Source organism: Microcaecilia unicolor, chromosome 1 (assembly GCF_901765095.1).
Source record: "Microcaecilia unicolor chromosome 1, aMicUni1.1, whole genome shotgun sequence".
Classification (NCBI taxonomy): domain Eukaryota; kingdom Metazoa; phylum Chordata; class Amphibia; order Gymnophiona; family Siphonopidae; genus Microcaecilia; species Microcaecilia unicolor.
In genome coordinates this window covers 399,772,700-399,800,506 of record NC_044031.1, presented here as the reverse complement: position 1 = coordinate 399,800,506, position 27,807 = coordinate 399,772,700, and the positions used below count along the sequence as shown (strand labels likewise).

The following is a 27,807-nucleotide window of genomic DNA, read 5'->3' as shown; positions in this document are numbered from 1 at the left end:
CCGGGCTGATGCGCAGACCTCAACTGTGACACATGCACATGCATAAGTACATAAATAATGCCATACTGAGAAAAGACCAAGGGTCCATCGAGCTCAGCATCCTGTCCACGACAGCGGCCAATCCAGGCCAAGGGCACCTGGCAAGTTTCCCAAACGTACAAACATTCTATACATGTTATTCCCGGAATTGTGGATTTTTCCCAAGTCCATTTAGTAGCGGTTTATGAACTTGTCCTTTAGGAAACAGTCTAACCCCTCTTTAAACTCTGTCAAGCTAACCGCCTTCACCACGTTCTCTGGCAACGAATTCGAGTTTAATTACGCGTTGGGTGAAGAAAGATTTTCTCCGATTTGTTTTAAATTTACTACACTGTAGTTTCATCGCATGCCCCTAGTCCTAGTATTTTTGGAAAGCGTGAACAGAGGCTTCACATCCACCTGTTCCACTCCACTCATTTTATATACTTCTATCATGTCTCCCCTCAGCCGTCTCTTCTCCAAGTTGAAAAGCCCTAGCTTCCTTAGTCTTTCTTTATAGGGAAGTTGTCCCATCCCCGCTATCATTTTAGTCGCCCTTCGCTGCACCTTTTCCAATTCCACTATATCTATCTTGAGATGCGGCGACCAGAATTTAACACAATACTCAAGGTCACCTGACCTACTGGTGCATGCATATAACCTCTCAGCACACAGTGCCAGTGAATCAGAGACAAATCTTACATGTGTGCACCAGACTGTGCCAAGTTCCAACTTCCGTTCCTGCCTTGCCTGCAGTGCTGTGGCTCAAATCCAGAGAGAGCTAACCGGAATTTTCTTTTATGTACCATTAAATTCTGGTGGGGATCGGTAAGATTCCAGCAAGGATGGGCGGGGACGGGTAAGGTTTCTGTCCCTGTGCAACTCTCTACTCTCCGCCCTTCTAAAGGCCCATGTGGTCGAACCCATTCCACCAGGGGAAGGAGGACAGGGATTCTATTCCAGGTACTTCCTTGTGCAGAAGAAAACGGGGTATGCGTCCCATCCTAGACCTAAGGGCACTGAACAAATTTCTGGTCCGAGAAGAGTTCAGGGTGATTTCCCTGGGCACCCTTCTTCCCATGATTCATGAAAACGATTGGCTATGCTCTCTGGACTTGAAGGACGCTTATACTCATATCCCGATACTTCCAGCTCACAGGAAGTATCTTCAGTTTTGGTTGGGAACGCAGCAGTTTCAGTACCACTTACTGCCTTTTGTCCTAACGTCAGCTCCCAGGGTATTTACCAAGTGTCTAGCGGTATTTGCAGCGTTGCTACGCAGACTGGGAGTGCATGTGTTCCCTTATCTCGACGACTGGCTGTGAAGAGCACCTCGGAGGACGGTGCTCAGTCCATGTGGAGAACTATTCAAGTGCTGGAGCTGCTGGGGTTAATCATCAATTACCCCCAAGTCCCATCTCACTCCTTTTCAAAAATTGGAGTTCATTGGAGCATTGAGGCAACATGGCTTTACCAAAGGAAAATCCTGCCAAACGAATCTTACTGACTTCTTCGACTGGGTGGCCAAAGAATTGGATGAAGGACGTGCGCTAGATGTAATCCACTTGGACTTCAGCAAAGCCTTTGATACGGTCCCCCACAGAAGACTCGTGAATAAGCTGAAAGGGTTGAACTTAGGACCGAAAGTGGTGAACTGGATAGGAAACTGGTTGACCGACAGGTGGCAGAGGGTGGTGGTAAATGGAATCCGCTCGGAGGAAAGAAAGGTGAGCAGTAGAGTCCCTCAGGGGTCGGTGCTGGGGCCTATTCTGTTTAATATATTTGTGGGAAATATTGCTGAAGGGTTGGAAGGAAAGGTGTGCCTTTTTGCAGATGACACGAAAATAGCCACTAGAGTAGATACCCTGGAAGGAGTAGAAACGATGAGAAGGGATCTCCGAACATTAGAAGAATGGTCAAGGGTCTGGCAGTTAAAGTTTGTCTAAAGTCGATCACAAAGTACTCCACTAAATGATTTCAAACAAACATTAGTACATTTATTGCCACCCATATATGCACAAATATTATTCACAGTAACCCTCTTCCTTACACAGCGTCACTTCCACAATCAAACCAATCTCATACATTGCTCACCACATGCTGCGATCCACTCAAATTACATTACAGTGCTTGCATTTAAGTTTCAGCTTAAAAGTATATCCTTTAAGCTCATTAAAGTCCACCAATTTCAAAGTGGCAAACGTGAGCCTCTTTTGCTTCTCGGACCACGTACTTGTATTCCCAAGGTCAAAGTTAAGGTATCAGTTGTTTTTGAGCATTCAAACTCCAAGTGCTTAGCATGAGTCTTGGTGTATATTCAGACCTCAGTTGTGCCATTCGTAGCCGAGTATCATTAATAATTTTCATTGCTCGCTGCGCGGCTTCTAGAAAACTTGCATGGAAAACCGTTAATATGGTCACCTAAATGACCATTCTTCAATCCCTCTTTAGTTCCTCAATGCGAGACCGCATTTTGTGGTTTACTTCATCAGGAGGAACCACTCCCCATAACCTGTAACAATTCAATAATACATATCCATGCAGAATTTAATTATTTATTTGTTACATTTGTATCCCACATTTTCCCACCTATTTGCAGGCTCATTGTGGCTTACATCTTACCATAAGGCAATCGCCTAGACCGGTATGGAAACAAATACAATTTGATGTTAGGGTCGGGTAAAGTTAGTATATTCAGGTGCCTAGGGATCGAAGATAGGAAGTAATATATAGTGTCCAATACAGAATCATCCCAACATCTCAAAAATCTATCTAAATTTTAACCTTATAACAGAATAATTGTAAATGCTTAATGGCTGCTTACCATCTGGGCTGCTCCAAGGCAGGAGATCCGTAGGACCGCCCTCAAACATTACAAACGTTCTTTCCTGTTCCGAGGATAAATGCCCGCGTGTGAAACGCCCCTTAGGAACAGTTGCCAAGAGTTATAACCATTCTACTTCCAGATTTACACCCTTGGGGGCCACTGTATCCCACGCGAAAATGTAGCACTGTTCTATAGCCAACAGTTGCGCACTGATGTCACCACCTCTTGATGGTGTGACCTGAACTAATACTAAACATTTTAAATCCTCAATTGCATGGTTTTGGGTGGTCCAATGTGTTACCAAAGGAGCTTCTTTTTTGTGAGTTCTGAGGTTGCTAATGTGCTCAGCCAATCTGTGTTTTAATTGTCGCTTAGTGTGACCAATATAATATAGTGAACACCACCCTTTCACTATTGCAAGATGTGTTGCCTTACAGGTAGAATTTTTTTATTGGACCCCGGTATCAAAACCCACTTGGTGGTAACTGAATGTTTGCAATAAACACATTTCCCACAAGGGGAATGTTGGCCATCAAATTTATCAGGAGTAGGTCTCTTCAACAATTCCTCAAGGTTCAATTTCCGACAGTAAGCAATTTTTGGGTGCTCACTGAATTCTGGATGCACAGCTAGAACATGCCAATATTTGTGTATTAACTGTCCTATTTTAGGAGCATTTTAAGAAAACGGAAGCATACAGGCTAAAGACCTGTGAGAGGATTTCTGTCTAGGCAAGAATAGCCATGGCCTATGAGCATACAGCGCTTGCTTATATACTTTTCTAAGAATCCCCATAGGATACTGTCTGCACGAACCGATTCATCATATCTTTTGACTGAATTTTAAATTCGTTAACTGAAGAGCATAATTGCCGTAACCTAAGAAATTGGCCGACAGGAACACCCTATTGCACTACACAAGTTATCATTATGCAGCATTGAGAAAGGATGTTCCTGTCAGTCTTCTTTCTGAAAATTGTAGTATAGAAACCCTCACTGTGGGTCTTAATGATCTTAATATCCAAAAATTCAATTTCATATTTGTCAATATGACAAGTGAATTTGATATGAGGATCGGCTGTGTGAGGCTAGCAACTCATTATCAGATCCCTGCCAAAACAGTATAACATCATCAGTATATCTCTTCCACAGCATGACCTTTAACGAACATAAAGGATATACTTTTAACATCATCAAAAGCCAAGGGCATACAGTAGAGCTGAAACTTAAATGCAAGCACTGTAATGTAATTTGAGTGGATTGCAGCAATGTATGAGATCGGTTTGATTGTGGAAGTGACGCTGGGTAAGGCATGTGGAAGAGAGTTACATGGAAGCTGAGGGTTACTGTGAATAATATATGTGCATATATGGGTGACAAATGTATTAATGTTTGTTTGAAATCATTTAGTGGTGTACTTTGTGATCGACTTTAGGTATAAATTGTACTCTTAATATAAAGCTATATCCCCCTGTGTGAAGAGGATAGTTAAAATTTAATGCCAAGAAGTGTAGAGTGATGCACTTGGGGTGCAGAAACCCAAAAGAGAGATACCGAATAGGAGGGGAGAGATTAGTAAGCTCGACTCGGGAGAGAGACCTTGGGATGTTGCTGTCTGAGGATTTAAAGGTGAAGAAACAATGTGAGAAGGCAATGGCCGTGGCCAGAAGGATGCTAGGCTGCATAGAGAGGGGCATAACCAGCAGAAGAAAGGAGGTGTTGATGCCCCTCTACAAGTCGTTGGTGAGGCCCCACTTGGAGTATTGTGTTCAGTTTTGGAGGCCATATCTTGCTAAAGATGTAAAAAGACTGGAAATGGTGCAAAGAAAAGCTACAAAAATGGTATGGGATTTATGTTGCAAACCGTACCGAGACCTGCTGACCTGAACATGTATACATTAGAGGAAAGGAGAAATGGGTGACATGATACTGACATTCAAATATTTGAAAGGTATTAATCTGCAAATGAACCTTTTTTGGAGACGGGAATGCAGTAGAACTAGAGGACATGAATTGAGGTTGAAGGGGGGCAGACTCAGAACTAATGTCAGGAAGTATTTTTTCACGGAGAGGGTGGTGGATATGTGGAATGCCTTTCCGCGGGAGGTGATGGAGATGAAAATGGTAATGGAATTCAAACATGTGTGGGATAAACACAAAAGAATCCTGTTTAAAAGGAATGGTTCCACGGAATGTTAGTGGAGATTGGGTGGCGACGCCGGTAATTGGGAAACAAAATGGGAGCTGGGCAGACTTCTACGATCTATGCCCTGATCATGACTAAATTGATAGGGATGGGCTGGAGTGTAAATTTTAAGAGACTTTGACGTTAGCTTCAGAACAGTACAAGAACAGTGCTGGGCAGACTTCTACGGTCTGTGCCCTGCGAAAGGCAAGGACAATCAAACTCAGGTATACAAATGAAGTATCACATACCATGTAATTGAGTTTATCTTGTTGAGCAGACTGGATGGACCATACAGGTCTTTATCTGCTGTCATTTACTATGTTACTATGCTAGATACACGGACAGTTTGAGCCTATCTTCTTGAGACATGAGCAGACAACCTTCTTTCCCTTGTGTCCACGGTTCGACAGTCTCAGCAAGTCACAGCTCGGCAGATGTTGAGACTCTTGGGGCACATGGCCTCCACAGTTCATGTTCCACCCATGGCACATCTGCATATGAGATCTGCTCAATGGACCCTGGCTTCTCAGTGGTGGACGATTTGATCCAATCTGACCTTGGGACGTCCATTCCAAATTCCTCAGCCACAAAAAGTGCTGACGACTGATGCATCTCTCCTGGGGTGGGGGGCTTATGTAGATGGGCTTCCCACGACCCCCAAGAAACCGATCTTCAGATCAACATCCTGGAGCTCCGAGCGATCTGGAACGCTCTAAAGGCTTTCAGAGATTGGCTGTCCAACCAAATTATCTTAGTTCAAACAGACAATCAAGTTGCGATGTATTACACCAGCAAGTAGGGGGTTACCGGATCTCGCCCTCTGTATCAGGAAGCCGTCCAGTTGTGGCTCTGGGTACGCCATCATGGCATGTTTCTACAAGCCACTTATCTGGCAGGCATAAACAGTCTAGCCAACAGACTGAGGAGGATAATGCAATCTCACGAGTGGTCTCTGAATATGGGCGTAGCCCACAAGATCTTCCGAGCGTGGGGCACCACCTTGGTGGATCTTTTTGCCACTTAACTCAATCACAAAGTCTCTCAGTTCTGTTCCAGACTTCAGGGCCACGGCAAGCTAGCATCGGATGCCTTCCTCCTTCATTGGGGGACAGACCTCTTGTATGCGTATCCCCCAATACTACTAGTGGGAAAGACTTTGTTGAAACTCAATCAAGACCACGGAACCGTGACTAATTGCACGGTACTGGCCGCGTCAGATATGGTTCCCTCTTCTTTTGGAATTGTCCTCTGAAAAACCGTGGAGATTGGAGTGTTTTCCGACCCTCATCACTCAGAACGAGGGGTCGCTTCTACATCCCAACCTCAGACTCTCACGGCCTGGATGTTGAGAGCCTGGAATTTGCTTCCTTGAGTCTTTCGGAGGGTGTCTCCCAGGTCTTGCTGGCTTCCAGGAAAGATTCCACTAAGAGATGTTACTCTTTCAAATGGAGGAGGTTTGCCGTCTGGTGTGACATCAAGGCCATAGATCCCCTTTCTTGTCCTACACAGACCCTGCTTGAATACCTTCTACACTTATCAGAGTCTGGTCTGAACCCAACTCAGTTCATCTTAGTGCGATTAGTGCCTATCATTGCCGTGTAGAAGGTAAGCCTATCTCTGGACAGCCTTTAGTTGTTCACTTCATGAGAGGATTGATTTTGTCAAAGCCCCCTGACAAACCTCCACCAGTGTCATGGGATCTCAATGTCATTCTCACCCAGCTGATGACAGCTCCTTTTGAGCCACTGAATTTCTGCCATCTGAAGTACTTGACCTGAAAGGTCATTTTCTTAGTGGCTGTTAACTTCATCTCATAGGGTCAGTGAGCTTCAGGCCTTAGTAGATGCACCTTATACTAAGTTTCATCACAACAGAGTAGTCCTCCGCACGCACCCTAAGTTTCTGTCAAAGGTGGTGTTGGAGTTCCATCTGAATCAGTCAGTTGTCATGCCAACATCTTTTACCTGTCCCTGTGCCCACCCTGACGAAAGCAGCTTGCCCACCTTGGACTGCAGTAGAGCATTGGCCTTTTACATGGAGCAGACGAAGCCCTTCAGACAGTCCGCCAAAGTTTGTTTCTTTTGATCCCAACAGGAGGGTAGTTGCCATCAGTAAATGCACCATTTCCAATTGGCTAGCAGATTGCATTTCCTTCGCTTATGCCCAAGCTGGGCTGACTCTTGAGGGTCATGTCACGGCTCATAATGTCAGAGCCATGGCTGCGTCGGAGGCCCACTTGAAGTCAGCCCCCATTGAAGAGATTTGCAAGACTGCGACGTGGTCCTCAGTCCACACATTCACATCTCATTACTGACTTGAGCTGGACACCTGACACGACAGTCAGTTTGGACAGTCGTTGTTGCAGAATCTGTTTGGGGTATAGAATCCAACTCCACCCACCTAGTCCCGTTTTATTCTGTTCCAGTCTGCACTCTCAGCTAGTTTGTATATATGTTTAGGTTAATCTATCTTATGTCCTCGCTGTTGTGAGGCCCAATTGACCAAATTTGGGGTTTTTTTTCGGTGAGCCTAGATGCTAGGGATACCCCACATGAGAAAGCCAAGATACTTACTTGTAGCGGGTATTCTCCGAGGACAACAGGCTGATCATTCTCACAAACCCGCCCACTTCCCCTTGGAGTTGTCTTCTCTCTCTTTCTTTTCACTGAACTGAGGAGCGCAGCCACACGGCGGGTGGGAATGCACTGTGTGCATGCGCAGTTAGATGCGCATCACGCTCAGAAGACTCTGTCAAGTTTTTGCTTTATGGAATGCCGGTTCCCAGACTGGATCGCCAACCCACTTGTGAGAATGATCAGCCTGCTGTCCTCTGAGAATACTTGCTACAGGTAAGTATCTTCACTCTTCAGCTCCGTGTGATCCTGGGCAAGTCACTTAAGCCGCATTGAGCCTGCCATGAGTGGGAAAGCGCGGGGTACAAATGTAAAAAAAAAAAAAAAAACCTCTGTTGCCCCAGGTGCAGGAGTAGTACAATTTACTACTTAGATTGTGTGCCCACTAGGGACATCCCCCGTACCTGTAAAATAAAACTGTAACCCGTTTAGGTCTAAGTGGAATATAAATATTCTTTTTTCCGATAAACTAAGGACCAAGGTATGGCTATGCTCATATTAGCCCACTCCTCAAGTCTCTTCTTATCTCTCCCTACACTCCTCCCCGGGAACGCCGTTCATTGAGTATATCTCTCTTATCTATACCCTTCTCCTCCACTGCCAACTCCAGACTCCATTCATTTTATCTTGCTGCACCATACACCTGGAATAGACTTCCTGAGTCAATTCATCAAGCTCCATCTCTGGCTGTCTTCAAATCTAGGCTAAAAACCCACCTAACCCCTAGTCACTTGTTCAATACTCATGTCTGTTTTATCATTCCCACCTAAAGTAATTCCCTTATCCCTTATTTGTCCTGTTTGTCTATCCTGATTAGATTGTAAGCTCTGTCGATCAGAGACTATCTCTTACATGTTAAGGTGTGCAGCGCTGCATACGTCTAGTGGCACTATAGATAAGTAGTAGGACTACTATCATCCATCACCTGGGTGTGCGGCACAGCCCACCGATAGATGCTGCTGTCATGGAGAGCCCAGAAAGACCTGCATGGTCCATCCAGTCTGCCCAACAAAGTGGCCAGAGTTGCATCTGGTACTTCACACAGGTTCCACTCCTTCATGATTAATACTGGCATACTTAAATCTCTCTCCCTGCCAGTTTTGGGGCACAGACCAACTATTGGAATTGATGTCGAAGCCCACTCCAGCCTTGATCCTAAAGCATTTAAGCTGCTAATTCTTCCTCAAAAACTTTATTAAATGATAGGCCAGCAGACAGACAATTTGCATCTAGCTCTTCAGGAGGCTACAGGTGACAGCATCTTCCATAAGCTGTATGCCCTGAGAACTCCCATTTAACAGGCTTTATACATCAATGATTAAATGGCAGAGGATATACTAGTTGATCCCATGGAACCCTATGTCTAATTTAACTAGTAAAACAAATATTTCAGAAGTTAAACTTCAGGATTCTTGTTATTCTTGTACCTTTCATTTCACCTGTCACCTTGCTGTACTTCATACTCTTCGCACCTGATGATATAACAGAGTAACGTAGTAGATGACAGCAGATAAAGACCTAAATGGTCCATTCAGTCTGCCAACAGTGACACTTATCAATTCATGATTAAACCATATTTGATCCTGGTCTGTCTTGCCATGTTCGTGTATTTTAGAAGGTTTATCTGCTGACATTTACTATGTTACTGTGTTTCACTTTCTAGAAATTGTGATTTCATAGATAATGAATTAACTGCTTCCTATTTTTTCCAACCTATATAAGCTTTGCAAATCAGTGCTGTTTAGTCATCAGAGTGAATTTAAGTAAAGAATCTGATAACATCCTATACTTATCTTTGTAGGGGTTAGAGTGTTGTATACTCAGTCCCAGCTATGAATTTCTTTTTCTCCTAGTGGCTTTTTGTGGAAGGGGTTGGCTGTGACTGAAAATGAGCTGACTTCTGTTTTGTGCTTTTTTTGGCTTAGGTTTCACTACTCAGCAGTCGGAGATAATTGTATCTGCTTTGGTGAAAATAATTAACTCCAACATGGAAGTGGTTTATAAGGATATGGTCACCAAAATGCAACAGGTCAGATACACATATGATAAATCTTGCATTCTTGTTCTTTTAATGAGGCACTGATCCCACTCCTCATCTAAGAAATCATGGTGCAACCTTTTAGAATATTTTTGGAGCATTTATCAATTCAGTAAATTTTCAGACAAGATGCTTAAAAGCAGAGATTATATAGGGGCATCTCACAAATCTCTTGTTTCTATATATTTGAATGACACTAGTGAGTTAGCTGCTCCTATATATATATATATATATATAGTAACACAGCTACAGTGACCTGGTATTGATTTGTGATGTTATCTAATGGAGGCTGACAGAGAAGATATGTAGACCAAAACCATTCCCAGTTCACCACCTTCATTCTCCAGCTTTGGTAAAGCCATGAAGCAGGATAGGGACCAGGAGAGAATGAATATGCCCAAATTGTTGGGGGGTGGGGGGAGAGACAGGGGAAATGAAAAATATACCCAGGAGGAAAAGGAGAAAAATGATTGGGGGGTGGGCGCAGAATAGAGATCATGTGTGCCTTGAGGAGAGTTCACTTCTGGACTTGGCCCCCCTCTCCTGCCTCACACGGTTACTTCTTTTTAGTCTACAAATTAAACCCTGGATATATTTAATGTTACTACTTTTAACCGAATGACAGATATAACCATTGAATGTGTTTATTTGTAAGATCCATTTTCTCCTGAAGCCTCATAACAAGGATTCTGAGCAGTCAACTGTGACATCTTGACTGAATCCCTTTACCTTTGCCACTTATAATTGGGGTTGAACTGTAAGGATTAGGAAAAAGAGTGTGTGTGTTTTTTTTTTGTTTGTTTGTTTTTTGTTTTAGTAGAATTCAGTGAAGCTGACAATGGGAGTTCAAACTTTCTTCTATAGTCTGCTAGTCCTTAAGGTGAATCCGTGATGTTGCAGGGTGTTGGCGTTTTCCAAAAGAAGCTCTAGCAGCAAAATAACCAGTGCTAAATTGAAAAAGTGGAGAAAAAGCCCTCAGAAACCGCAGGTAGACTACCTGGGGTTTAGTACGTGGTTATAGATTGTTCACATTGATTTATAACACACGTTATGCGGTTTCTGCGGGCTTTTTCTCCACTTCTTCAATTTAGCACTGGTTATTTTGCTGCTAGAGCTTCTTTTGGTATTAGGTTACGATTTTTTGCTCTAGCGATACTGCATTTGTTCTGACTGATTGTCTTGTTGGCATTTTCCCCCTGGATAGCTGAGCCCTAAGATGGTCCTTCAGTCCCAGCTCCAGGTCATGAGTGCTTCTCACTCTTGCATATAAAGATTCACAGAACCCAGGGGAAGACTACATATAGTTTGAAGTGAAAGATGTATATATTGATTAAATCGTAGACAACTGTAATTGGTTAACTGTTTAAATAATAGCTATACTTCAGAACCATTTACAGCAGGAAGTTGGGGAGGGAGAAGGAGAGAGGAGAAATCCTATAGCATGAACACCTGGGATACCCAGGTAAACCCACCTTTTATTTTTTTACTTCCATACCATTCTCCACCATTCCAGCTTATTGTGTTGTTACATTCCACCAGAGCTCTGTATAGTTCCTCCTGCAGCTGGCTGCCAATGTCCTTTTATTCCCTTGCTGCTATTGTCCACAATATCCTGCACAAACAGCATAAATACATTTGGAATGGGTTCTTTTTTCCCTGCGTGTCTATTTGCCTTCAGGCCAGTAGTACCAAGCACACCAAGAAAAAGAAAGTCGGCAACAAACTTGCTCTTTTTCTCTCATTAGCAATAGCAAACATTTATGTTTCTGCCTATGGGGCAGTGATTGCAGCAATATTTAGGGTTGTATCTCTCTGCTGTATTATTTCTTTTTAATAAATGTTTCTTGAATTTTTGGGATTCAGGCTTTGCTTCTGATGTATCTGAAAAAGGTTTTACTATGAGTTTTTGTCTTTGTTACAAGTTTTTCTTCATATTCTCTTTTAGCCTTCATGATCAGTACTTTACCTCTAGCTTGTGCTTTTTTCCATTCTTCGAAGGATGTTCTTTTGGTTCTAATAGCCTCTTTTACTTCACCTTTCAACCATGCTGGCTGCCCTTCTTTCCACCTTTGTTAATATGTGGAATACATCTGATCTGGGTTTCCACGATGGTATTTTTAAACAGTGTCCACGTTCTATTTAAACTCCTAACCTTTGTGGCTGACCCCTTTAGCTTCTTTTTAACCATTTTTCTCATTTTGTCATAGTCGCCCTTTTGAAAATTTTGTTTAATAGTCTTTATTAATTTTCAGAATTTACAAGATATACTTATAAATTGGCAACACAGCAGTAAAATATTTCCATGGTTTGCTATTCTCAACAAAGTAAATTGTTCAGAAACAATAATAATATTAAGCAATCCCAAGAAAAAAAAAGAAAATATTGTGGAATCTAATTTGCTTTCTTAGACTACTATATTTAAAGAGGAGGAGAAATGCAATTATAGGAGATATAACTAGGAAATTCTAAAAAGAAATGAAATTAGTAAATGGCCTGAGACGTAAATCCCCCGCATAATTCACTTTCTAATTCTTTCTACACTCTAGGTAGTTTTTTACTATTTATAAACAATTTTAACTGGTCTAGTTCGAAAAAATATATACTTATTCCCTAAATATTTAATACAGCATTTGCAAGGGTAAGTTAACAAAAAAGTAGCCCCCATTGCTTTGACCTCTTCTCTATATACAAGAAAAGCTCTCCTACGATCCTGAGTAGTTCTAATAACATCTGGAAAAATCCAAATTTTTTGACTGTGAAAGAGCTTCTGTGTATTCTTAAAATAAAGTCTCTGCAATGCTTGCAGGTCTTGCTCAAAGACAAAAGATACCGATAATGTCTTTCGAGTTATTATTTCTGAGATAGATTCTTCTAGAAACGCAGATATGTCCTGAAGATTTATTTCTGAAGCTTGATCATTTCCAGCTGGATTCGCTTTAGAGGGTTTATCAGGTAAATAGTAGATTTTATTAATAGGTGGAATTGCTGAATGAGGATAGGCCAATACTTCTACTAAATATTTTTTTCAGGAAATCCATTGGAGTTATTCCAATTGAGAGAGGAAAATTCAAAAGCCTCAGATTTAATCTTCTATTATGGTTTTCCAAAAGTTCCAATTTTAGGGAAACATTCATTTTATCTTTTATCAAAGAATCTGTCACAGTTTTTAACTAATATTTCAGACTTTTGGTTAGTTAATTCAGTCTTAGCAGTTTCAAGGGCTAATGTTAAAGAATCAAACTTATTTACCAGCAAAGCTGTATCCTGTGAAGTTTTTGTGACCGCAGATGTTAATTGCTGAATAGCTGCCCAAATAGTGTGTAGGGTCACCGCTTGGGGAACCGTTGGTTCTGTGATCGCACCATCTGCGTCCTGGGGTAGAGCGCCTCCGTCTGAGGCCCTTTGGTTACCGACTTTCGGTCCCATCGATACCTCCTTGCTCATCCGAAGGACTGCAGGGCAAAGCGGTGGATTAAGATCTGGCGGGGACGATGATGTTTCTATCCCAAGTGGAGATGCCGCTCCTCTGGCGAGTCCAACAGCGGGATCCCTCTCACCAGTACTTGCAGGGGTGCTCGTGGCGAACCGCAGAAGCGTTTGCTGACCCGGAGGGAGTATTTGGGCCGACGGTGGTATACCCTTCACTGCCCCCTTCCTCTTTGTATGCGGCATATTGGAACAAAGGTAAGTAAAAACAGGGTCTCAGCTTATGCTTCCACGGAGCCTCCGGCATAAGTCGCCATCTTGACTCCTCCCCAGTCCATACCGGCACCGCCTTTTGAAAATTTAAATGCTGCTACAGTGGATTTCTGTAGTGACTTCACTCCATATATCAGCTCAAATTTGATGAAGTTACGATTGCTGTTTCCCAGCGGATCCAACACTATTACTTCTTGTACCATGTCCTTAATTCCGCTAAGGACTAGATCTAAAATAGCTTCCCCTTTTGTCGTTTCTTGGACTAGTTGCTCCAAGAAGCTTTCATTCATTATATCTAAGAATTTTACCTCCCTAGCGCTCCCTGGTGTAGCATTTATCCAGTCAACATTGGGGTAATTGAAATCACAATTCACCAATAATTCTCCTCTTATCTATTCTGTATCTCTAGAAGGGTCATTAGACAACTTGCAGTGTCTGTGAAGTCTTTTTTTTTTCTCCATTGACAAGTGTCTGATGTATGCTACAAGACCCTTCTAGAGATACGGAATAGATAAGTGGAGAATTATTGGTGAATTGTGATTATTGTGTCCACTGATTCTTTGAAAGTGGGGTAATTGAAATCACCCATAATTATAATGTTGCTCAATTTGCCAGCTTTCCTAATTTCTGTAAGCATTTGTTCATCTGTCTATTCTGTCCTGGTGGACAGTAGTGCAGCCCTACCTGTACACTTTCCCTTCACACAATGGAGAAGGGTAGATAGTGGGGTTCCCCAGGGGTCTGTGCTGGGACAGTTGCTTTTTAACATGTTTATAAATGATCTAGCATTGGGAGTAACTAATGAGGTAATTAAATTTGTTGACAAAATTATTCAAAGTTGTAAAATTACATGACAACCTTATGAGACTGGGAGACTGGACATCCAAATGGCAGATGATGTTTAATGTGAGCAAGTGCAAAGTGATGCATGTGCGAAAGAGGAACCCGAACTATAACTACGTAATGCCAGGTTCCATATCAGGACTCACTGATCAGGAAAGGGATCTTGGTGTCATTGTTAATGATACGTTGAAACCCTCTTCTCAGCGTACGGCTGCAGCTAAGAAAGCTAATAGAATGTTAGCTGTTAGGAAAGGAATGGAAAACAAAAATGAGGACATTATAATGCCTTTGTTTCACTCCATTGTGTGACCGCACCTCGAATATTGTGTGCAGTTCTGTTCACCGCATCTCAGAAAAGATATAGTGGAATTAGAAAAGTTACAGAGAAGGATGATGAAAATGATAAAGGGGATGGGACAACTTCCCTATGAGGAAAGGCTAAAGCGGCTAGGGCTCTTCAACTTGGAGATAAGAGGGCTGAGGGGAGATATGATAGAGGTCTATAAAATAATGAGTGGAGTGGAACGGGTAGATGTGAATCGATTGTTTACTCTTTCCAAAAATACTAGGACTAGGGGGCATGCAATGAAGCTACAATGTAGTAAATTTAAAACAAATTGGAGAAAATTTCTTCACTCAATGTGTAATTAAACTTTGGAATTCGATGCCAGAGAATGTGGTAAAAGCAGTTAGCTTAGCGGGGTTTAAAAAAAAGGTTTGGATCGCTTCCTAAAAGAAAAGTGCATAGACTATTATTAAAATGGACTTGGGGAAAATCCACTGCTTATTGTATTGTGTTGTACTGTTTTGGGATCTTGCCAGGTACTTGTAACCTGGATTGGCCACTGTTGGAAACAGGATGCCAAGCTTGATGGACCTTCTGTCTGTCCCAGTATGGCAATACTTATGTACTTCTATCTACAAGGATTCCATACTGCTATCTGTTTCATGTAGAATATTTATTTTGTTTGACTCAATTCCATCTTAACATATAGCACAACTCCCCCTCCAATTTGATCCTCTTTCATTGCGATATAACTTGTACCCTGATAAGTGTCCCATTGATTGTCCTCCTTCCAGGTCTCTGAGATGCCTGTTATATCTACTACTTCATTTAGTGCTATATACTCCAACTCTCCCATCTTATTTTTTTAGGCTTCTAGCATTTGTATATAGACACTTCAAATTGTGTCTTTTCCTAGCATCTATAAGCTGCTTTGAAATTGACAGTGATAATTTGCATCCTTTACTCTGTTCTCCCATTAAACACTCCTAGCTCTTTCACTGTTGTTTAAACTTCTCTGTTGGGATTCTCTAAAGATCCTGTTTCAATAGAATCAATAGGATACTCCACCCCGAACCATGCGTTCCTGGGCAAGTGTCTGCTTCCCCCCCCCCCCCCCCCCACCTCCAATTTACTTTTAAAGCTATTCTGTCTCCTTTTTAAAAGTTAACGCATGCAGCCTAGTTCCATCCCGGTTAAAGTGGAGCCCATCCTTTAGGAACAAGTTCATTTTCCCAGAATGTTGCCCATATCCTAACAAACCTAAAACCCTCATCCCAACCATGCATTGAGACTGCAGAGCTCTGCATGCCTCTTGGGTCCTGCACATGGAATGGGGAACATTTTCCAAAAATGCTACCTTGGATAATCATGGGTTCAGCTTTTTACCTAAGAGCCTAAATTTGGCTTCCAGAACCTCCCTCCCACATTTTCCTATGTCATTGGAACCCACATGCACCAAGACAGTTGTCTCCTTCCCAGCGCTATCTAAAATCTTATCTAGGTGACACGTGAGATCCACCACCTTCCCACCAGGCAGGCAGGTGACTTGGCGATCCTCACGCCCACCAGCCACTCAGTTATCTACGTGCCTAATCAAATCATCAACTACAACAGCTGTCCTAACCTTTCCTTCCTGGGCAGAAGCTCCTGGAGACAATCTGCATGCATTTGTACAACTTTCACTTAAGTACTTTTTTTTTGTGTCCACTATATTTTTTACTTTTCACTTTTATATTAAACTTCAAGTCCATTATCTAACCACTTCTTAACAACCCCTTTCATGAATCCCCTTCCCATCCCCCACCAAGAAAATCCCACATAGCTGATTACATCAATCTTCATAAGTGCATCCTGAAACTGTTCTGGTGCTCTGTTGATCCTTCAGAATACCAGCTTAGTTCCTTAATCTGCTAGACCAGTCCCAACCAGGCAGAGAAATTTGAATATTTCGGTGACATCACTGCTATAATGAGTGGTGCAACCTGGAGCACAATGTTTCTATGCCTCCAGCAAATGGTGCAGGTCATATTGGTGCAGCGGGATCTTAGCTTTGGTCTTATTCCCTAGGCTGCAGTCTCCAAGGACTGTGGAGCTGAATACTATTTGGCTGTAGCTTCAGAGGATCAGTCTGCAAATCTTCCCTTAGTTGAGTGTGAAGCGGCTTCGCTTTCTGGGGAACCGAGCTTAGCCTATGGGTTTTCCTTGTTTGGTGGGGCACAGCAGGGGCCACTACTTTTGAGGTGAGTTGGTGCTTCCAGCCTGTCCCTGGATTGTCTCGGGGGGGGGGGGGGGGAGAAGAAGAGTCAAAAGGGCGCAGGCCCTTTAAATTGCAAACCCTTCTCCAAGAGTAGTTCTTGCCACAAAGCTGTTTGTGGAGCAGTGCAGCTCTGGTGACTTCAGTCAGGAGCAGAATGCTGAGTCAGCACTGGGCCTTGTACTGCTGTGTCTGCAGTGCCTTTGGGCTGCCAATGTAGGGCCTGTGGGTGCCAGCAGATAAGTACAAGTTGCTACTGTCACTGATGTGTAGGGGAGTTGTTGATGGTGCTGCTTAGTCCTGAGGAGATGTGGGTGCCATCGGAAGTTCAGCCCCTCAAGCTCTCCGTAGTCAGGGGCCTCAGCCTGAGGGTCCTGTCACTGAGCTCTTTTCAGCTGGAATGGTTGCCATATTGCTGCCAGTGTGAATGGTTCCCATGTTTTCTTCTGGTGACGTGGTATTGTTTTCTCCAAAGTTGGCTGAACTCCTTTCAGACACCTTGGGGGGGGGGGGGGGTATTAGGGCAGCCCTAGCAGGGTGCCAGGACTTCCTTTTGGGCCAGAAGCCCTCACCATCTCTGGAGGTGACAGCAACAGCTGCAGAGTCCCAGGCAACCCAGGCATGCTCTGTCTAGTTTGGGCGGTCGCGTCATACCTTACTCTCCTTGGAGAATTCTGGGTGGGAGGGGGGGGACCTGGAAAGTGAATTTTTTCCCAGTCTTGGGGAGTTTTCATCCAAGGATGAAGGGCATGAATCCCTGCTTGTAAGTCTGTTTTGGTGGGATGAGTCGCCTTCCCTTAGACCAGTTGCTGCAGGCACTGTGCATCCCTGATGGGTCTCTGCCAGAGGTCACAGGTGGTGAACTTGTTTTTGAAGGCATCCGAAAACCTAATAAGGCATTTAAACTCCACAAAGCCCTCAACTGGGTATTTAAGGGTATCAAGGTGATGGCCTGGTTTTTTCTATTAATCATGGAAATACCTGGACAAGTTTCTGCCATTCTCGAAGGTCTCTGAATACTGCAGTGATGAAGATTATTATTCCTATGGAGGGTGGTATAGCTTAAAAAGAGGCTAATGACAAGAAAGTAATTTTTTCTTAAAGCAAGGGATTCAGTTATTTTGTGCTGAGGTTGCAGGTAGCAGTTGGGGGCGGGGGGTTAAGTGGTGTGGACCATACTATAATTGATTCAGTAGCTGCTGGCCTCCCCCCAACCTGGCAAAGATGGAGTCTGGTTCAGCCTTTTGGTTGATGTCCTCTATGATCTCATTAGAAGTTCAACCTGTTCAATATCCATTTTGGTGTTGACTACGGTTGCGAATTTGTCTGCAGAAGCTGTCTCTAAGACCAGCCTCAGCAAGCTTCCTTTCCAGAGGATGCTGTTACTTGGGGTAGATTTGGAAAAGCTGGTCAAAGAAAAGAATTTAATAACATTTTAAAAACATCTGATCATGTAGGAAGATTAAAACGGGAAGAAACTTCAGAGAGGATACATGATCACTTCCTCCTGATTCAAAAGTTAGATCTGATGGTTCAGTATCTTAAACCTAGGAAAAGGAGACGGACGGTAATTTCTTGGATCTATCATTCCCTTCCCCCCAAAGACGACAGTTTCAAATTATATGCATTGACTTACCTATCTGCAAAATATTGTAATGAGTTACCGATTCAGGTAAGGACCATAACTCATTTAAGAACATTCTGCAAAACAGTTGAAAGCCATGTCTATTCGAAAGACATGTTTTACAAAATGTACAGTAATCAATGATTACTAGTAGTTAGTTTATTAGATGATATTCGAGCCCTTTCTCGTCTTGTTGTAAATCTCACTATGTGTGAAAAACATACTTCTTTTCTTGATGTAAGTCGCATTGAACTCTATATGGGAATATTGGCGACTAATAAGAAGTAAAGTAAAAGAGAGCAGTAATTTCCTCATAGAATTCACTTTGTCTACAAAATAGTCTGCAATGGAGTGGAAAGTTGAAGAATAGAATTCAGAAACTGTCTACAAAGTTAAAATAGAACAGTATTTTAACATTCATGTTTTAATTTGAAATATTCCTGGAATTAGTACATCTTTTTGCTTGTAATATCGAAGACGATAAAAGGCAGACTGTTCAAGGAAAAAAATGATTTGGTAGATAAAAATGTATTTTTGCTCCACCAATCAATCTACATGTTAGTTATTTTATAAGAAGCTTTTTGACCTGGATGGTACCATGGTTGAGATATTTTTGGAGGAGAAGATTGGGAACATAGTGGAACCATAGTGTCAAGTGCTGAGTAGAATCCCAAATAGTAATTTTTGAAGATAGAAGCTGAGAAAATAAATCTTCAGGAAAGGTATGACAGGCAAGAAATTTATGAAGGTCTACAGGCTTCTTTATGAGATGTGAAGGTAGAGACGAGGGGATTTAATGATGTAAAGTATGCAAACAGAATGAGATTAAAAAGCGATCAGTCCATGGGTATGGACAGGACACAAAGAAGAGTTGTAGAGGAAGTCAAATTAGGAGGAATCCAGACCTAGTCACGAATAAGGGAGGAAAAAAACCATTCTTTAGCACATTTTGAGAATCTTCATAGTGAACAAGATATTGAAGGAGGCTGATACACCGAAACAGTTTGCAGAGTTGAAACTAGGTATAGTAAGGAAACATTTCAAGAGTAGTGCTAGTGCAAGTATCCAGCAGTTGCAACCTCAGGTAATCTGCATAGAAAACAAGATTGCTACCTCTCTTAGACAAATGACAGATTAAACAGCAGAATATCCTAGAGAACAAGCCTGATAGAAATGAGATTTTAGATTCAAAGAGCCAGGTCTCCATGATATAAAGCACATCAAGCTCATTATTTTGAATAAGTTCAGTAATCCAATAAGTCTTCCTCTGCATAGAGCAAACATTAAGTCCTATTGTAGATGAAAAGTTGGTATCAGGCATATCTCCAGAGGCATACAAAATTACAGTAATAAGAAATTAATAGGAACTAATTCTCTTACCTGAGAAGGAAAGTGAGCAGTTCATGGTGGCATGGAAGGCCTATGTCCACAAAACAAAGGAATAGATGAGACACCATTTCCTATTAAGAGCAAGAGCTACTGAGTAAAGAAAAGTAGATATGATAAATATAGAGGCGCACAAAGGAGCACATTATGCTTATTTTCCGCACTGCTTTGGCATGACTGGCAGTAGGAGTTGAATTTCCAATAATGTCATCTGTTGTCATCTCTGTAGTAGGCAGGGCTACAATTGTAGCTGCAGTGAGACCAAGACTTGCAGGCAGGAGATGCAGACAGCTGTGGAATGTGCAGAGTGGATAGGGCTAAAGTCGCAGCCAAAGTGGGACCAATGAGAAACTTGGAGGCAGGAGACACAGACAGCTGAAGTGTAAAGATCAGCAGGAATAACGCAGACCATGCGATGGTGGAAGACTCAATAAAGATTTACCAAGGGGAAAGGTATGGAGGGCGAATGTGAACCTGCTAGTGCAGGAAAATGTCCAAGCACAGATGAAAGTAACATGGGGAGAGTATATCCAGAATAACAATGGGGATGTGAGGCAAAGGGTAGTGTGGGACCCTGAGGAGTCATGACGAGGAGAAAGAGTCTTAACACAACAGAACAATTACAGAAAAACTGACAATAAGAGAACCTGTAGCCACCTCGTAATAGCAGAACAGAAGCTGAGACTATTTAAATCTGACCAAAGAGGAGATCCAAAAATACTTGAAATCCATGCAATTAGAGAAAATATTAGAAAATAAGGAATGGATAAGGCAGCCCATCACGAGGAGAAAATTGAGCTGGTGATTAAAAACCTACCAAAAGGCAAAGCACCGAGGAAAGATGGATTCCCAGCTGAATACTACTACATAATAAACCCCAGCATAGCTCCTTTTCTAGCCAGTCGCTTTAATGGGTCTTGGGGGGTGAATTACCTAGTTCAGTGTACAAGGTGATTGTAGTGGTGCTACTCGAACCCAGGCAACTGCCTATGGCAGTTAGACCAATTGGTCTGTTAAACTGCAATATTTGCTGGAGTTCTAGCCAACCAAATAGAAAAGATACTATCCACATTAGTACATAAGGATCAAACAGTTTGTCAAAGGGAGTTTATTGGGGGGATAACACCAGAAGAGTAATGAGCTTGATGGCGTGGATCAGCTGATCAGAAGACCAGGCTGTGTGTGTAACTTTGGATGCCGAAAAGGTGTTCAGTTGGGTAGAATGCGATTTTTAGGTGTACTGGTCAAGAGTTTTTTTTCTAGTAGAAAACTTTTTCAAATGTGTCCAGACTTCATCCACAAGCAAAATAGTGGTGAACAGAATAAGCTCAGATGAATTCCGATTGTTTAGTGGAACAAGACGAGGCTTCACCCTGTCACCAATGCTGTTTGAATTGGCATTAGAACCCTTGTTGGCCAGACAAATCAGAGCCAATGAAGATAACAAAAAAGGGTTGAAGTTGGAGAAGAAAATATATAATGTGCAGATGATACCCTAGTCTTTTTCTAAAAGATCCAAATAAAATCACTTGCATCATTGGTTGATGAAATAGACACACAAACTAAATACTCCAGGTTTAAGTTCAACAAAGATAAACAGAAGCTCTCCCTTTTAAGATATCATAGAAAGACTGGCCAGAAAAGTTTGTTGAAAACAGAGGGGTTCAGATACCTGAGAATTACATTAACAAGAGAGAAAAACTGCTTAAGTTAAACTATGATAAACTAACCGAAAGCATCACGGATAACCTGGAAAGATGTAAAATGACAATGGTGAGTTGGTTGGTTGGTGGGAGAAGGGTAGCAGTAGTCAAAATGATGGTACTATCCAGATTTTTCTTTTCATTTTCTTGACTCCCGATCATAGTACCCACAGGGTAAGAGAAAGGGGGATGGGATTTGATATACCACCTTTCTGTGGTTACAATCAAAGCAGATTGCATATTATATACTGGTACTTATTTTGTATCAGGAACAGTGGACTTACCCAGAGTCGCAAGGAGCTGCATTGGGAATTAAATCCATTTCCCCTGGTTCTTAGACTGCTGCACTAACCATTAGACTACTCCTCCACTCCATACTTATTAAGTAATTTGGCAAGAAAAGAGGCCACAGATTAGAAAAAACAATACGGCAAAGAATGGGAATGGTGTGTCTCCCTAGCCTCAACAGAGCCACACTGTTAAGGGCAATGAAATGTCACTGAGTGAGCCAAAAACGTGCACTGGGTGCAAATAGAAAAAGCAATGGTCTGTTTTTGAATTCGGTGGGAATCGGACGGAGAAAACCCAAACTGAAAGCTGGTGCAAACATGCTTTTGTGAGTCCTTGGGCTTCATGTTTCCACAGGGAAAACTTAGATTTTACTGTCTCAGGCCACAGGGAGCCTGGCAGATATCATCCTAGACCCTCCAGAGCTAGTTCACTCCTGACTGTGGTGGATAATTCAGCCAAATTTGATCAAGCGACTACTATTCCATATTCCACCGCATCAGAAGGTGTTGACAACAGATGCATCTAACCTCGGATGGTGAGCTCAAGCAGATAGGCTTCACACCCAAGGGACATGATCTGCTCAGGAGACAGATTTTCACATCAATCTCCTGGAACTAAAGACCATTCGGAGCGCTCTAAAGGCTTTCAGAGATAAGTTGTTCTCATTCAAACCCAAACCAGATTGTGATGTACTGTGTGAAGAAGAAGGGGGGGGGGGGGTACAGGATCTTAGCCCTTGTTTCAGGAAGCAGTGGGGATGTGACAGTGGGCCATGTACCTGGATGACAAGGAGAACAGCTCGCAGACAGACTGAGCAGAGTGATACAATCTCATGAGTGGTTTCTCAGTATGTGCATAGCCTGCAAGATATTCCGAGCGATGATGCAATCTCATGAGTGGTTTCTCAGCATGGGCATAGCCTGCAAGATATTCCGAGCTTTGGGCACCCCCCTCGGTGGGTCTTTTTGCCACTCATCTAAACAGAGCTCCTCAGTTCTGTTCCAGGCTCAGAACACAGGGTAGTCTAGTGTTGGATGTTTTTTTCCTTCATTGGAGGAAGTATCTTCTGTATTTGTATCCTCCCATACCTTTCATAGAGAAGATTTTGCGGAACCTCAAGCAAGATTGGGGAACTATGATCCTCAGTGCCCTGTATGGACTGTATCCACTGTGTGGAAGGACAGTGGTCCAGGCTGAAAGAAGCTATAAATATGGCCACAAACCTTTATGTAAGGAGAGTAAATAAAAGCAAGAGAAAAAAGAAACCGATATGGTTCTCCAAGCAAGTGGCTGAGAAAATAAAGGCTAAAGAGTTGGCGTTCCTGAAATACAGAAAAACTCGAGGAATACCGGATGAAACAGAAAGAAGCCAAGAGAGAGAGATATGTCTGGCGAAAGCGGAAGAGCAAATGGCTAGAAATGTAAGGAGGGGTGACAAAAATTTCTTCAGGTATATTAGTGAAAGGAGGAAGACTAAAAAGGGAATTGTGAGACTGAAAGATGCTGCGAACCGCTATGTAGATAATGATGAAGAAAAAGCAAATTTGCTAAATAGATACTTTTTTGTCCTGTCTTCACACAAGAAAATCCTGGAGAAGGACTGCGATTGACTGGCAAAAGTACATATGAGAATGGAGTGGATATATCACCGTTCACAGAAGAGAGTGTGTATTAACAACTTGAAAATCTAAAGGTGGACAAAACCGTGGGACCGGACAGGATCCACCCCAGGATATTGAGGGAGCTCAGAGAGATTCTGGCGGGTCCTCTTAAAGATTTGTTTAATAAGTCCTTGGAGACGGGAGAGGTTCCGTGGGATTGGAGAACAGCGGACGTGGTCCCTCTTCACAAAAGTGGCGAAAGGGAAGAAGCTGGAAACTACAGGCTGGTAAGCCTCACTTCAGTTATTGGAAAAGTAGTGGAAGCGATGCTGAAGGAAAGGATAGTGAATTTCCTGGAAGCCAATAAGTTACAAGATCCGAAACAACATGGTTTTATCAAAGGTAAATTGTGCCAAACGAATCTCATTGAATTCTTTGACTGGGTGACCGGAGAATTGAATCATGGATGTGCTATAGACTTAATCTACTTAGATTTCAGCAAAGCTTTTGACATGGTTCCCCACAGGAGGCTCTTGAATAAACTTGAGAGGCTGAAGATAGGACCCGACGTGGTGAACTGGATTAGGAACTGGTTGACGGACAGACGCCAGAGGGTGGTGGTTAATGGAATTCACTCGGATGAGGGAAAGGTGAGTAGTGGAGTGCCTCAGGGATCGGTGCTGGGGCCGATTCTGTTCAATATATTTGTGAGTGGCATTGCCGAAGGGTTAGAAGGTAAAGTTTGCCTTTTTGCGGATGATACTAAGATTTGTAACAGAGTGGACACCCCGGAGGGAATGGAAAACATGAAAAAGGATCTGCAGAAGCTAGAAAAATAGTCTAAGGTTTGGCAATTAAAATTCAATGCGAAGAAATGCAAAGTGATACACTTAGGGAGTAGAAATCCACGGGAGACGTATGTGTTAGGCGGTGAGAGTCTGATATGTACAGATGGGGAGAGGGATCTTGGGGTGATAGTATCTGAGGATCTGAAGGCGACGAAACAGTGTGACAAGGCGGTGACCGTAGCTAGAAGGTTGCTAGGCTGTATAGAGACAGGTGTGACCAGCAGAAGAAAGGAGGTGTTGATGCCCCCTGTATAAGTCTTTGGTGAGGCCCCACCTGGAGTATTGTGTTCAGTTTTGGAGGCCGTATCTTGCTAAGGGTGTAAAAAGAATTGAAGCAGTGCAAAGAAAAGCTACAAGAATGGTATAGGATTTGCGTTACAAGACGTATGAGGAGAGACTTGCTGACCTGAACATGTATACCCTGGAGGAAAGGAGAAACAGGGGTGATATGATACAGACATTCAAATATTTGAAAGGTATTAATCCACAAACGAATCTTTTCTGTAGATGAGAAGGCGGTAGAACTAGAGGACATGAAATGAGATTGAAGGGGGCAGACTCAAGAAAAATGTCAGGAAGTATTTTTTCACGGAGAAAGTGGTGGATACTTGGAATGCCCTCCCGCGGGAGGTGGTGGAGATGAAAACGGTAACGGAATTCAAAAATGCGTGGGATAAACATAAAGGAATCCTGTTCAGAAGGAAGGGATCCTCAGAAGCTTAGAGGAGATTGGGTGGCAGAGCCGGTGGTTGGGAGGTGGGGCTAGTGCTGGGCAGACTTCTATGGTCTGTGCCCTGAAAATGACACACACAAATCAAGGTCAGGTATACACATAAAGTAGCACATATGAGTTTATCTTGTTGGGCAGATTGGATGGACCGTGCGGGTCTTTGTCTGCCTTCATCTACTATGTTACTATGTATGGGCCAAGACTGATCTGGTTCCCACTTCTTCTTGAGTTGTCCTCTGAAGAACCGTAGAGATTGGAATGTTTTCCAGTCTCCAATCCTGAGACACTAGAGCATAGAATTTCAGACTTTGAATCTGTCTGGTGTCTCCAGAATCTTGCTCGCTTCCAGGAAAGATTCCACTAAGAGATGTTATTCTTTTAAATAGAGGAGGTTTGCTGTCTGGTGTGAGGGCAAGGCCCTATATTTCTTACTTGTCCTACCCAGAAACTGCTTGAATACCTCCTACACCTCTCTGAGTCTGGTCTGAAAACCAACTCTGTAAAGGGTATACCTCGGTGCAATCAGTGCTTACCATCTACATGTACAGGGTGTGCCCATCTCGGAGAGGTTTGTTATTGATAATGCTCCCTGTCAAACCTCCTGTGTCATGGGATCTCAGTGTCGCTCTCACCCACTTGTTTGAAAGCTCCTTTTGAGCCACTTGATTCCTGTCATCTGAAATATCTGACCTGGAAAGTTGTTTTTGGTGGGTGTCACTTCAGCTCACAGAGTCAGTAAGCTTCAGGCCCTAGTAGCAGATCCATTTTACATAAAGTTTCATCACAAAAGAGTAGTTCTTCGCACGCATCCTGAGTTCCTTCCGAAGGTAATGTTAGAGTTCCATTTTAACCAGTCAGTTGTTCTGCCAACATTTTTCCCCAAGCCTTATGCCCATCCTGGTGAAAGTACTCTGTGTAGCTTAGACTGCAAGCGAGCTTTTGCCTTCTATCTAGAGCAGACTAAAGCCCATAGATAGTCCTCCCTTATTTTTTTTTTCTTTTGATCCAAAGAGAATGGCGGTAGCCATCAGCAAATGTACACTTTCCAATTGGCTAGCAAGATTGCATCTCCTTCGTTTATGCCCAGGCTAGGATGACTCTTGAGGGTCATGTAACAGCACATAATGTCAGAGCCATGGCTACACTGGTAGCTCACTCAAGGTCGGCCTCCATCGAGGAGATTTGCAAAGCTGTGACACTACTGTTTTGAGCAGAATACCCAGCGTGACAGCCGTTTCGGTCTGCAGAATTTGTTTGATGTCTAGAATCCAACTCCACCCTGCTAGGCCTGGTTTTGTTCTGTTCTAGGCTGCATCTTCATGACCAGTTTGTATATAGTTTCAGGTTAATTGACTTCAAGGCCTGAATGTTTTGAGTCCCTATTGTCCTAATGATGTTGTTTTCGGTGAGCCTGGTAGCTAGGGATTCCCACATGGGAATGTCCTCGGAGAAAGTAAAGTTACTCACCTGTAGTGGTGTTCTCCAAGGACAGCAAGGCAAGTATTCTCACGTACCCTCCCACCTCCCCTAGCAGTTGTCTTCAGCTATGTCATTTGACTGATGGACCCGTTCTCATGCATCAGGCAAAAAGGCATCTGTGCATGCGTGGTGGGATTCTGCTAGAACTTTCTAAAGCAATGCATGCTAGGCAGCATCCACAGCGGACTCCGTCAGATGACATCACCCACATGTGAGAATACTTGGTCTGTTGTACTCGTAGAACACCTGCTACAGTTGAGTTACCTTCGATTTTCTGTTAGAGAAATGTCAGATTCACTAACACACATTCCTTTTTGTGATGCACTGTATTGTGGTAACCTTAAAATTTTGCCAGGAATGAACTGAATGGGGATGTCATTCAGGGCTATGGAGTCAGTATGCCAAACCTTTGACTCTGACTCCTCTATTTTTCTATTGTCTGACTCTGAATATATATAGTAAATCTAAGAGAAATTTGATTGATTAATTACAGAAACATAGGATATGTCTTTATATACAAAATTAGGACCAATAGACCAGAAAACATATTTATTTGAACAAAGAACCTGACCCCCCCCCCCCCCCCCCCCCCCCCCCCCCCAAAAAAAAAAAAAAAGTAAGTATACAATGATAAATTTACAATGTATTATATTTAGGGCTGCATTTCGATTACAATTTTAATCTCAGTCACGTGTTTATTTATTTATTTTTCTTACTACAGTTTTTTGTGAGTAAGTAAGTTACTTAACCCTCCATTGCCCAGAGTGTCACTGAGCTGCAGTGAGGGACTGGGGTGGAAAACAAACCATACCTTTTTAATTGCATGATCTCTAAAAAAAAAAAAAATAAATAAATAAAAAAGTAATGAAAAGATAAATACAAATATTACAAATTAAAGAATCTAAAACAGCATGCAGTATAGTTATAAACAGCCTTACAGTTTGCATTTCCTACTTCAGAAAAGCTAGCCTAATTAATAATGTAAGTTTTTATTTTGAAGTTGGAGCCTGAGTCAGTACATTTTTTACTGATTGACTCCACCCAGAATTGCTTCTGACTTTGACTCCACAGCTCTGCTGTCTTTCCAGAGATGTTCTAGAATATCAGATTTTGAATGCAAAACATAACTGAGCACACACCATTCCTTAGCATCTAGCTACACTGATCTTCACAAGTGGGCATTAGCCCCTCCTGCCAGCAAATGAAGATAGAGAAATCTCTATCAGTAACCTCACTGGTATTTGCTGGTGTTGCTGCTTGGAAAGATCTCAGTAGATGGTAGTTTGTGCTATGTGGTACTCCTTGTCCCTGGCTTAGCTCTCCGTTCTGCTGGCCAAGGCCATGTAGCATATTCGAGCCT

General features: G+C 42.6%; 1 protein-coding gene across 3 annotated transcripts in view; it reads left to right on the top strand.

The window, feature by feature from the left end:
- The window catches only part of MCUR1 (mitochondrial calcium uniporter regulator 1), a 137,807-nt gene that overhangs the window by 38,311 nt on the left and 71,689 nt on the right, over nucleotides 1-27,807 (top strand). For all 3 annotated transcript variants that reach the window (XM_030211222.1, XM_030211213.1, XM_030211206.1), the window contains exon 3: nucleotides 9,591-9,694. In XM_030211222.1, coding sequence (XP_030067082.1) covers nucleotides 9,591-9,694 — 104 coding nt within the window. The remainder of the gene's footprint in view (nucleotides 1-9,590; nucleotides 9,695-27,807) is intronic.